The 13,839-nt window shown below is 35.2% G+C and overlaps 1 protein-coding gene across 1 annotated transcript in view; it reads left to right on the top strand.

Annotated features, from left to right (window-relative positions):
- Nucleotides 1–5,294, top strand: part of LOC150097658 (U11/U12 small nuclear ribonucleoprotein 48 kDa protein-like) — a 192,819-nt gene extending 187,525 nt beyond the window's left edge. The window contains exon 8 of the mRNA XM_090407134.1: nt 4,228–5,294. Within this exon, the coding sequence (XP_090263260.1) occupies nt 4,228–4,441 (214 nt within the window). The 3' untranslated portion in view covers nt 4,442–5,294. The remainder of the gene's footprint in view (nt 1–4,227) is intronic.
- Nucleotides 5,295–13,839: the final 8,545 nt, after the last annotated feature.

Below are 13,839 nucleotides of genomic sequence, written 5' to 3' on the forward strand. Positions count from 1 at the left end.
GGTTCCCCGTTCACAACACAGTTGACATTTTCAACAATTCTACCTATTTTCATTGGCTTTGTCTTTTTAATGCTGACCTTCATACCATATCTATTACAACAGTTATTCAATTTAGTCAGAGAATCTTGCAAACTTGTAGTGGATTTATTCAGAAGTATAACATCGTCCGCATAAAGCAAAGAGCTGACATTAACATCTCCAATTCTGATATCATGTTTAATACCACTTTCCTTCATAATGTGATCCATGTAGATAATGAATAACAAAGGGGATATGTACATCCTTGTCTCACACCAGATTTAACATTAAACCATCTTCTTGTACTTCCTTCAATTCTGCTGACTTACAACTCAAATAAAGACTAAGTATAGCTTGATATAATGCCACATTGACACCATATAACTGTAGCGTATTGAATAGCTTCTCTCTTGGCACCTTGTCATATGTCTTTTCCAAATCGACAAAACTTAAATACAGATCTTTGTTATATTCCCATGCTTTCTCAACTATTTGTCGTAAAGTGAAGATCTGATCCTGACAGCCTCTATTTGGCCTGAATCCAGCTTGTTCTTCACCATGCTTTTCTCCCACAATTCTTCTCAACCGTTTCTCAAGTATACTTGCATAGATCTTGCCAGGAACACTCAGTAGGGAAATACCTCTATAATTCTCACATTCAATTTTATTTCCCTTTTTATATATGGGTACTATTAGAGCTCTACTCCAATCATCAGGAATTGGTCCCTCTGTCCAGGCTTTCTGAGCTATGCAGTGTAGCCATTGTACGACTTTTCCACCATACTTCAGCATTTCTGGTCGAATATCATCTACTCTGCCTTTCCACATTTCAAGCCTTTGATGGATTTTTCTACTTCAGGTATGGATATGTATTCCTTTATATTTGCCATTATTATTATTAACTTTGCTCTTTTCTCCAAATTTTCCCAAAATATTTTTGTATGTCTGACAATCATTTCCTACTCTGCTATTTAGATTACCAACAAGGACCAACTTTGCCTTTTTCATTGTGTCAGTTGCTTTCTCTAAAGCCTCAAAAATTTGCTCCACTTCTACCTTAGTAGAACCTTCTGTTGGACAATAGGCACAAATAAGTCTCATTGTCCAATTCCCCATTCTGATATTTGCTGACATCACTCTACTTGACACTGCCTGCTATTCAAGAAGATGAGCCTCGTATTTTGTGTTGAATACTATGGCTAATTTTTCTTTTCCTTGATTGTCATTTCCTGAATATAACATTTTGTATTTATTGCTCAGAAAGATCTCACCAGTTTAGGTCTTTTTTTGTTTCAGTCACCCCTATTATGTCGATCTGGTACTTATCTAATTCTTCAGCTAGCTCCATTTCTTTGCCATTCAGGCTTCTTATGTTGATAGTACTGATCTTCAACTCTGGGGATGTTGAGTTGGGGTGTGTTTTAGGATTTGTTCCAGTAGCTGACTTTTTGCTGTTCACCCTGGTTCCCTGGTGAAAACAACGGGAGCTTTGTTTAACCGGGCGACGCCCCAGCCAGCATGAAATTTTGTCATGTTGTACCATCATTTTTTTATTTTGGTTTAACCAATAAGAATACAATTTGGTCGGCTAAATCCCAAATTGCCAGCCCATCCTCGTTTGTTCAGTATCCAAGTAGATACCCAACTGGGTGCACCACGAGAAGGTGAGGATTGGACATTAGGTCGGAAACCCTGGTTGGTTCTCTGTGTTCATTTATAGGCTACGTGGAGGTCTCCTCTCAGCTATATAGCTTTGGCCTTTATGCACCCCTTGTATATCATCTTAGATTATTATTAATATTACCAAAGAATTCCAAGAAGTCAGGGAGTCATCGAGAGAGAGAGAGAGAGGCTGCATATCACTCATGCTCGCTATCATACCTTTCTTGAATTCATTCACACTACCTACATTCACCACCTCCAAAGGTAAGCCATTCCAGTTATGCACCACTCCAAGAGAGAAAAATCTAGCTCTCAGCCCCTTCTTGACTGCATTCATTTTCAATTTCTGTGGAAACCTTCTCCACATCCACTATAAAATTAAAATTTTCACCTCCTGGTATAATGTATAATTCTTGCAGAAGTTTGTAGGTCTCTCTAAAATTATCTCCTGTTTATTAGTGTTTGTAGTTCGTAATTTGTCAAAATCTACATTCCACATTCCTATTACCTTCTTTAACACTCCTTTGCACTTTCTCCATTGTATCTGCATCATTTCAGAAAATCACAGACCATATCTTCACACAATAGTCCAAATGAAGTTTTATCAAAGGCTTGTAAATAAGTCAAAATGAATCCTGACACAACAATATTCCTATTAGCACTGCAGTTATATTGTGAGTCATCTTTGCGGTCCTTTGCTATCTAATTTTGAACTTCAAATTCCTATCTGTTAAACCTTCAAGATCCCTAGAATGATCAGTTTCTTCTAGCATAATCCTGCCAGTATTATATGCTATTGGATATCTCATCACACCAAAGTATGTAACTTTACATTTACTAACATTAAAGTGACTGCCATTTTCACATGATCACAATTGTAGTTTATTCAAACTATTCTGCAAGTCATTTGCATTCCTGTTTACCCTGTCACTCTTTGCATCAATGGCACATAGCTGTATGTCTCCTGCCAGGTCCATCCCAATGTGATTAATATGAAGATTGAATGACAATGGACCAAGGACATCCCTGGGGAGTACACCACTGGCTACCTTAAATTTTGCAGTTTCTCATCCCCATTTGTCGTTCAGCCATCTTCTTATCCAAACCAATGGTTTATAATCAGATCACACATCCTCTGTATTATGTAATAGCCATCCATGCTATATCATGTCAAAAGCTTTAGCAATGTCCACAAGAGTATCATGGTGTATCTATATTCCCTTTGTTTACCTCACATGACCCTCCCTTAGCAAACTCATGTTGTTCATTGCAAAGTATAGACTTTTTGTCAACCCATTTCTGTATGCAAGTACTTATCAACTTTTCCAAAATCTTCACCAACACTCCAGGGATATTGTTAGACACACCAGTCTTTGAACCACCCTTGATATTTCAGTTTAAGTTTTTCTTAAACCATTTCTAAACACATGGTTTCGTAAAGCATCATCAATATTAACAAACAAATAATTGAAAGGTCAAAACTTGTTTCTGTGTAGTTTCAAGAGTGCCAGATTAAAAATGATTGAACTATTAAAATTCTATCACCCATTATTGATCCGCTGTTTGATGAAGGCCTTTCCAAAATGATTCCAAAACTGTTAATTTTGGAATCATTTTGGAAATGATTCAGAAATTGATGATTTATTGTGTGTATTGCACACGTGCATATACATGTACGAAATTTCCCATATTTTTGGAAATTTCATGCATGGTTGAGATTTTTGGATGATGATGAACTTCAGCACATTCTTTAAAAAAACATTTCAAATTTTTAGGCTTCTATGTATCACTAGTGTTATCAATACTGTTTTCCATTATGATGTTTATTTACTTCAGTATATATTTACTGGTGTTCAGAAATATAGAGCATCCAAAATAGGATAGGCTCTAAAGAATTTGATAACATATTTCTGTTAAGGATGGTGAGTTAATGTCTGATGGATATAAAGACCAGAGAAAGTAGAGTTATGGTAGACAGAAGTGGTAATTTAGCCATTTCCTTCTAATTTTATATGGACATTGGTAAAGGATAAAGTTTACTTGATTATGTTTCTAAGCTGAATTGGATCCTAAGTGTATGTTGCTAATTTTTTGAAGAAAGGTTTCTAGTTTTTGATGCAAGTTCTTCCAGATTTTTTTTAATGATCCCACACATGAAAGATATTATATAATTTTATTATGTGATAAATAGGCATCATTACTAGTATGCTGGCATATATAAGTGTGTTTTATTTTCCTCAGAGATACATATGTAGAGGCAATTTTTTGTCATTTTTTATTATTATAAATATCAAAGATGTAGCTGACCAAATATGGAGATATGCCGTGGAAATTTTTGAGTGGCAGATGTTGCTTGAAAAAGAATTGTTTAGTCTTTACAGTAAGGGGGAAGGAATCTCAGATTATCAGAACTTTTAAACTGCACCAAGGTGCTATAGATTTTCAACCTTTCATTGGTAAGATTTTTCTTTTACAGAATAAATTATCAGTAGTTAGTAAGTTTAAAACATGCTGATTCCAGAAATTAATTTAAAACTGTTTCTATAGGGTCAAAAATCAGAATTCTGCTGAAACTGCACTTGATTGTGATGATGATGATGATGATGGCAGAAGCAGTAGTCATGAGGAACTGCACAACCGCCACTGGAGTGAGAGGAATAGTACTTCACGAGAAAAACATCCAAAAAATTCAAGATCTGATTATAAAAGCAAGCGATACTATGCAAATGATAGAAGACGTAGCAGAAATAGTCCTATATAGCTTATTTTGTAAGCCTGAAAGTGTGTGCTGTTTGCTTGTATCATTTTCATAAATATGCCCAAAACATGAACATAATGTTAATGAATCTGTAACTTCATTGTTGCTATTATTGCTAGTTATGATAGTCTTAAACTTCTAAATCTAGATGTATTTTTTCAATGCTCAGATGCTTTTCAATGCTTAAATTTATGGTATAATTTTAAAATTATGAAGATCTTAATAAATTACTTCTTGTAATTAAGAAATTGTTTTAACATATAAAAAGGGGAGTGAGTCATAATTCTCACAAACTTCATTTTCTGTGGGAATTAGTACATTCATATATAAATGTTCTAAGAAAAATACATGAAAAAAAAATGTATAACTATTTCTGTTGTGTCAGAAAAATGATGACCTAATATCCTGTCAATATGCCTGGTCTGTGGGACAACTGGTTGGTAAAATACTAACAGTAAAGTTTGCATGATGTACAGTTAACTCTCATAAATAATAAATTTAGTGTTAAGTGGATTCACTCACTTTAAAACACTAAAATGTTCCAGCCAAGGCCTTGTGGCTATGCTATTTTAAATGAATTTCATGTAGCAAATTATTTCTTTGGTCCCGAGGAGCTAATGATAGTTCAATTTTTGAAGAGATCAAAAGTATATTTTGCAAGCAGCTCACTTGCAAAATAATTATTTGATCTCTTCAAAAACTGAACTATTATTAATAAGAGAAGCCACAGCATACACAGTCTGCTTTGCCTGTTATTCATAAAGTAAAATCCATTTATACAAGTAGTCCAAGTAGAATGGTCCTTGCATGGCTCTTCTGTTCCAATAAACTTCATTAATGTGTTTTGAAAATGCTTAATAGATAGTGTTGAATTTTTTCTTGACTTATAAGAATATTACACTTTTTTTTAATGTTTGACAAGTAGCTTTATTTTATTATCCTACATGTTTTGCCAATTTTTTTTTTTTTTTTTTTTCTATCGGCATCTTCAGGGAATACAAACTAGTAAGCTAAATGAAGGTAACAGAGTAAGTTATAACTGATGGTTCTAATTCATACATACAAAAAATTAGTATTGTTATAGAATACTAATTTTTTATATGAATTAGAACCATCAGTTATTACCTAGTCTGTTACCTTCATTTAGCTTACTAGTTTGTATTCATTCGCGGAAGATGCTGATAGGGAAAAATAAATAAATAAATAAAAATTGGCGAAACATGTAGGATAATATAAAGCTACTTGACGAACATAAAAAAAAAAGTGTAATATTGCTTAATAGATAATTCCAAAATAATATGGCAAGGCTAATATAATCAGTAAAATTTATTATATGAATTACTTAATAATTAAATAACATATCTTGTTACAAATGCATGATTAATTTCTTCAGTAAAATCTTTGTAGAGTTGTTTTCTGTGGAATTCATGTTTATGAATTAGTGTAATTTCCTAAAAACACCCTACATGTAAAAGAATGTCATGTTCTGAGTACGTCGAATAGTAGCATCTTAGAAAAATGACTACAAAGATGAGATTGTGTTTATTAGTAGTATTCTCAGGACATGGACTGGTTATTACTAACACCATGTTCCAACATAGAAATGTGCACAAATTCACATGGAGAGAAGAGGCTAGGAATAAGAAAAGTCTCATTGACTATGTTATTGTTGATAGTGATGTTTTCTCCCTGGTGCAGGACACCAGAGTGTACAGAGGATTTGAAATTGGAAGTGATTACTATTTAGTCTTGAGCAGGATAAAATTGAATTTAATATTGAAAAGAATAACATGTAAGAAAGTTTTAAAGCGAATAAAAGTTGAGCAGCTCTCAGATGTGAACTGTAGACTAAAATACACAAAGATTATTGAAGAAAAAATGAAAGAGTTTGAGAACTGGAATCAAACCTTGGAGATTCAGTTACAAACTCTGAAGAAAACATTGATTGATTCTTCCAGAGAGGCATGTGGTGAGGTTGTCTGTAAGGATAAAAAAATCAGAACTCCCTGGTGGACACAGGAAGATAAAGAGGCAGTGAAGGAAAAGAAGAAAGCATATCAAAAGTTCCTGTCAAATAAGTCAGCTTGTGCTCTTAGAGAATATAGAGACAAATGCAAGAATGCTAAACACTGTGTAAAACTAGCTAAACAAAAGTCATGGGAGGACTTTGGCAAGAATATAGAAAATAAATATCAAGAAGGTGGCAAAATATTCTGGAGGTTGTTGAAGAAGCTTAAGAATGGAGGAAAGAGTGCTGTAAAAGGAATTAGAGATGATAAAGGTGACAAGAAAATGGGAGAAAAAGACATCCGTGAAGTATGGAGTAATTACTTTGAAAAACTGCTAAATGAAACAAGCAGTGATGACAGCACGGTGGTAAAAAACACTGACCAGGCTTGCAGTCAGGAATACATATCCATACTTGAAGTAGAAAAAGCCATCAAAGGCTTGAAATGTGGAAAGGCAGCAGGAGTAGATGATATTCGACCAGAAATGCTGAAGTATGGTGGTATAAGAGTCTTACAGTGGCTGCACTGCATAGTTCAGAAAGCCTGGACAGAGGGACGAATTCCCGATGATTGGAGTAGAGCTCATAGTACCCATATATAAAAAGGGAAATAAAACTGCATGTGAGAATTACAGAGGTATTTCCGTACTGAGTGTTCCTGGCAAGATCTATGCAAGTATACTTGAGAAACGGTTGAGAAGAATTGTTGAAGAAAAGCTTAGTGAAGAACAAGCTGAATTCAGGCCAAATAGAGGCTGTCAGGATCAGATCTTCACTTTACGACAAATAGTCGAGAAAGCATGGGAATATAACAAAGATCTGTATTTAAGTTTTTTCGATTTGGAAAAGGCATATGACAAGGTGCCAAGAGAGAAGCTATTCAATACGCTGCAGTTATATGGTGTCAATGGGCCATTATATCAAGCAATAATTAGTCTTTATTTGAGTTGTAAGTCAGCAGTTAGAATTGAAGGAAGTACAGGAAGATGGTTTAATGTTAAATCTGGTGTGAGACAAGGATGTACATTATCCCCTCTGTTATTCATTATCTATATGGATCACATTATGAAGGAAAGTGGTATTAAACATGATATCAAAATTGGAGATGTTAATGTCAGCTCTTTGCTTTATGCAGACGATGTTATACTTCTAAATAAATCTGCTACAAGTCTGCAAGATTCTCTGACTAAATTGAATAGCTGTTGTAATAGATATGGTATGAAGGTCAGCAATAAAAAGACAAAGACAATGAAAATAGGCAGAATCATCAAAAATGTAAGCTGTGTTGTGAATGGAAAACCTGTGGGACAAGTAAAACATTTCAGCTATTTAGGCACGATTTTTACTGAAGATGGTAAATTAAATATAGAAATAGACAACAGAATCAGCAAAGCTGGTATGGTGGGAAGTCAATTGAATAAATTCATATGGAATAAGAGAGAAATTAGTCAGAACACTAAATTAGCTGTATACAAGACAGTGTTCAAACCAGTTTTAACTTATGGATCTGAGAGCTGGGTCAGAAGTAAAACACTTGACCAAAGACTAGAGACCACAGATATGCGAGTCCTGAGAAAGATTATAGTATTATAGATTATAGTACATTCGCTACTATTACTATGGCAAGTCGGGACTGGCAGACCATGCTTTGGACACTCCTTCACGCAGGATTAGATGGAGGAAAACGAATGTGCTATTTAGGAGTCGTTATAGATCTGAAAGATTATTTTTTGAGTCAGCAATGGCTTTGAAGAATTCTCCCAACCTTAACAAATATGGTTGCATTAATTTGCCAAAAATTTGAGAGACGGTTATCCTAAGAAAAACTCCTGGCTAGCTGCTGTTTTTTTTTCTGTTAAAGGGTGCCAAAAATAGGACTTTAGATCTTTTGTCTTTTGCAATTATATTGTTTCACTCGCTCACTGTCGCGTATACAAGTGTGTTGTGCTCTGATGATGCCGAGTTGAAAATCGGCGAAATATAAGCGTTAATAAAACACCTTTGTGATAAAAGTGTGTGGGGTGTTGTTAATACCGTGAAAAATAAGTCATGAAAATGACTTATCTATATCAGTGTCCTAAACACTTCTGTTCACATTACACGCATGCAAAACAAATGAAACTTCAAAAAAAAAATGGCAACATTCAGCTGGATTGGTTGACACAATAACCAGTCACAGCCACTGGTTTTTGGATGCTATTGTCTCAGTGCACACCCTGGGTGGTTTGTGATATGTGTTTTAGCAATGTAATTTTAGCAGTCATTCAAAGCCAGGAAACAATTAGGGGAAGTCTTTAAAACAGGAATAAATGCAAATATATGATAGCAGTGATATTGCTATTCTGTGGGTGGGCACCACATGCTTAGCATACCCTGAATATATGCCTACTGATTGTGTGTATGTAATTTTTTTCATCCATGAAATTTGCAAACCTGTAGTACATTTTGTACATGAGCAAGTTAAGTTTTTTTTTAATCAACTTTTTGCTGATGTAAAAATGGGTAGAGCAATAGTTAATATGGATGATGTACAGATCTCAGTATATTAAGAGACTGACATTATTATGAGCAAAATTTGAACGATAACACAAGAAAAGGATGCAATGACCTATTGACACAGTGACAATAGGTAAGAGAATACAAGGTAGAACTAGACCAATGGACAAATTTAAAATGGTGAGAGCAGCATGGTCACATAAAACGGTGCGTAGCAAAAATTGAAAGTATTTATGGAGGTGAGAAAGCTCCTCTTTCAAATAATATTTAAAAAAAGGCTGTTCTTATAAACAAAAAATTATTTCAGTCGTAATTATTTTTTAAGTATTTAAAAAAAATAACTGAAAATTGAACTCTTTATTAGATGAAGTCTAACATTGATGGAAATACCATTCCCATTCCGTCTCCTACCTAGGAGGTTGACTACCATGATGTGACTTATGGGTGTAAAGACCCTATCTCTTCCACATATTGTAAATATTCATGACTGTAATCCGTGTGTGTTCACGGGGGCCAGTTTGCCTGTTCTGAGGGACGAAAAACTCAAGTTTCCGTGTGAAAAAACTTTCTACCTCCATATGAGACCGGTTAACTCACCTTTACTCAAAAGAGACCAGATAAAGGTTCTGCACATCATAGACGGGAATCGAACCCACCTCTTTCCGACCAAAGGGCTTTGTCTGTACTGACTGAGCTACGGAGGCTCTGTGGAATTACCATAGTGAAAAGTTATTTTTTAGAATCCTTCGATTCTACTTTCTACCTAAGATCCACAAGGAAGACATTCTTCTTTGTCCAGTTGTTGATTGTATAGATTCTCATACATACTGCATAATCAAATATTTAACATCCACATTAAAAGCTTAGCTTGCTAACTCCTGCTGTTCAGGGGAAAATGCTGGTTTTGAAATTGAAGCTTGCTCTTATCATTCAGGGAGTGAGGTGTGATTGAAGTCTGATTAGCAGAATAATGAATTACTATTTAAAACTATATACCAGTATTTAGAAATTTATGTACATTTAATCATATAAATACAACATTTATTTTACAAATGACATTTTATCTTTTTCAGTTTAGCTACCTGAATACAAATTCTATCCTACAGTTCTTTATGAACTGGTCAATAATATCGTCATAAAAAGTTGGTTGTTACTTAATTTTTCCAAACAACACGCACACTTGTAAAGGCTGGCTGAAGCTCACTGGCTAGAGCTACTTTCACTGAGCATGGCTTTGTGTTTAAGATGATATGAAGGGAGTGGAAATGGCTATGCGCATGCATGAAATCACAAAGCTGCTGCTGCGAGGACCTGGAAACTCCTACAACCGAGCAAGCCAAGGTAGCTTTGACTAGATGGGCAAGCATCGGCCTTTGATACACAATGCAAAGCTCAATTATTGCTGTGCAAGCATAAGACGTCTGTCTACAAAAATAAAAGTAAATGGAATGCTTCTAAATGCATGCATTTATTAACAAATAAATATTACTTCTTCCTCAATTAATGAACTTGCACAGCAAGCATGGAGAATTCGTCCCTGCTATATATATATATATATATATATAAAATATCAATCCCTCGATTAATGCGTTCTTTAAAACAGGCTCATTAATCAAAAACGCACTAATCGAATATAATAACCTATGGTAAAAGTATAATTCGTTCCTCACGTTTCTTTTTTGACCCTTGATTTTTTTTATAAAGGAATTAGATCATGTCTCAGGGCCTAGTTAAAGGAAAACCATGAAGCTGAAAGGCAATAAAATATATTTAGAATATAAATTTATTCTACTTAACAAAGAATTGAGCAAATGTAGTTTGGCAGGCATTCTGTTTCTTTTTTTCATATAACTGATTATTATTATTTGTGACACCTCCAAGGAGTCTGAAGACTCATCGAGGGAGAATACTGATGTTATGGCCTATTGCCTTTTCTACTCTTCTGAAAATTTTACTGCCTCTCTCTTCATCAGGGTCAGCCTCTACGCATTGCTACTTAAAAACTAAGGTTGCACGAAAAATATTTTCACTTTGTTTCTGTCAAATCTCTGGTCTTATCAGTGATTAACTTTTGTTCATATTCTTCAGGATCTTCCTGCTGTGCATCTTAATTTAGCAGGCTGGAATCACTGGATTTCTCAGAATGAGATTTAATTAACTTAGATTCATTTGAAAAACCTCTAAAATCATTTGCACAATGTAGAAGAATGTGCTTCCAAACGGCTTGCATATTGCTAGCAGTAATTTCATTCGGCTTTGCGACTTTATATAACCAGGCTGAGATTTCTCTGATTTAGCCAGAAAAGTCTTGGAAAACATTCGGTTTCAAAAGAAAAGGCCAGTTGCATCGACATTAAATATTTGTTGATCATAATATCCCCCTTCTTATACAATTATCATTTTCTTCAAAATCTCTGGATAATTTGCGGCCACCTCCATATCTCTCCACATCTCCACTTGCAGCTTCGCCTGTGATTAGAACATTATGTAGGCTATTTCTTAAACCACCCAGTACTAACGTGGAATTCTTCTTTTCCGTCATTGATATCCCTTTCTTTTAAGGTTATAAAGAGACGATGTTTTTGATTTAATAAGCTCAGTGCTTAGCGGGATCCGTTTTTTGGTTACAATCTTCGATCCGTGTAGAAAGAAGTCTCAAATTCAATCATAATAATACTTTGATTTCGACTGCATACATGAACTTAAAGCAGCCTTAACTTTCTCTTTGTATTCAGCAGCTTTGCTTAAAATTGTTCGTATAGTTGATTCACCGATTTTTATGTTCTTGTCCTATCTTTGCTCTGGACTCGCGTTGTTCATTTTGCTTTATTATTTCAAGTTTTTCTTCCAATGAGATTACTTTTCGAATCATTTTTCACAATTCCACTTTTTTGCTTACTAATTCTTTTACTCATGATGAAAGGTTGGGAAAATACTTTAAAATAAAAAAGTAAGGAAAACAGTTGCAGAGGAGGCACTAGATATGATCAAAATCGTAATTAGCAGACGACAAATGCTTGCGGTAAATTTGGAACAGTATACATAGTGTACATTGAAATAGTGTAGCATGCCATTAAAAATAACTTTGTAAAATGTTTTAAATCGGTAACTAAATTATTTCATTCTGGTGAGTGATTTTTTAAATAGCCATAAAAATGTATAGATGGAAAATTTTAAAAATCTAACATATATTTTTTAAGAGCCTGTGTAGCTCATTGGATGTGGCGTTTGCACACCACCGCGCTTGGCCGCACGAAGGAAGGCTTGGTTTCGAATCTAGTCGGCGACTAGAGGAAATTTTTCTAAGCCTTTTTTCGACCGGTTCCCGAGTTAGTCGATCTCTGGCACGGGCAAGCAGGTTTTTCCTCCCGGAAACTCGGGTTTTTCGTCCTGCAAACTCAAGAAAATCGACCGTAGAACCCACATTATTTCAGACATTAAATATATTGTGTTAGGGTTAGGGACCACGAGATGGCGGCACATTTGAGCCGTCTCTCTTCACTGCGTACCGCTTAATTAGTGATAGCCTTGGGCCATCTGTCTCTGATTGGGTACCAGTGGAGATTGAACTGCCCACTCAGTCTCCAAAAGTTAGATAGGGCTAAATGGCCTCGCCTACTCCCGTATACGGGAATAAAAAGGCGTTAGCTGATTTCTTTTTTTTTACATTTATTTTTAAGATGTATATAGGCGCACTAATCGAATTTGGGTATCGAAAAAAAATGACGCATTAATCGAGGGATTGCTGTATATATCATCCTTTTCTCATCCATACACCCTAAGCCTCTATTTTGGGTACGTTATATAGACGACGTTTTTGCTATCTGGCTAAATAACGAAGAAACTTTATATCTTTCTAAATAACAAGTAATCTCCATCCACGAATTAATTTCACTATGGAAATAGAAAAAGAAACGAAAAAAAAATCCTTCCTACACATTCTACTGTACCTCTCCTCAGGTGAAATAATGACTTCAATGTATCGAAAACCTACCTTCACGGCATGCCACATTCAATACCAATCGGCTCACTATCGCTATCAGAAGACTACGATTATTAAAACTTTATTACGTCATGCTCACACTATACGTCCTACACCGCAACAACTACAGCAAGAACATTTAAACAACAAGCGATTTATGAACCTCAGTGGCTTTTCAGAGTGGACCACACAACGTATTTTTGATGCCTAAAACCTTACCTCAAATAATAAGAAACAGTACATAGAATCAGTATTCCATACGTTTCTGGCATCCTGCAACCAACTATAGAATTGGTTCCGAGATGCCAGATTACGAACCTTAAAAATACTTATCTAGTAACGACCTTTATTCGATTCAACAAACAGTCATCGTAATTCCCATCGTCTAACGATAAACGATCCCCCTTCATTAGTGTTGTGTCAACTACTTATGACATTTGTTTCATTAGAAGCCGAGTGTCAAGAGGGACTGTGTTTTGACGAATGGTCGGAAAATGAGTTTCAAACAGAGAGCTGCGATTGACTTTTGTGTTAAACTTGTAAAAGTTTTATTGAAACGCATCAAATGCTTCAAAAAGCATATGGTGATGAATACTTATCCCGTATTGAAGTTTATGAGTGGTTTAAGCGATTTCAAAGTGGTCGTGAGACGCTTGAGAACGACGAAAAGCCGAGCCTTCCAAAAACTGGACTGTGGGAAGTTAACATCCAAGTTAACAAAAAGTGCGTGATTTCATCAAATAAGACCCGAAATCCTCTGCGAGATTGAAGATGAATTGGGGATTCCAAAATCAACTGTGCACAATATTTTGACCGAGAGTTTGAGCCTTCGTAAATTGAATTCGCGATTTGTTCTCCACAAGTTGACGGACGACCAAAAAATGTATCGAATTGAACACTGCAAGGACTTCATTA

Source organism: Typopeltis vanoorti, chromosome 17, assembly GCF_054136105.1.
Source record: "Typopeltis vanoorti isolate ZY-2024b chromosome 17, IOZ_Tvanoo_1.0, whole genome shotgun sequence".
NCBI classification, from domain to species: domain Eukaryota; kingdom Metazoa; phylum Arthropoda; class Arachnida; order Uropygi; family Thelyphonidae; genus Typopeltis; species Typopeltis vanoorti.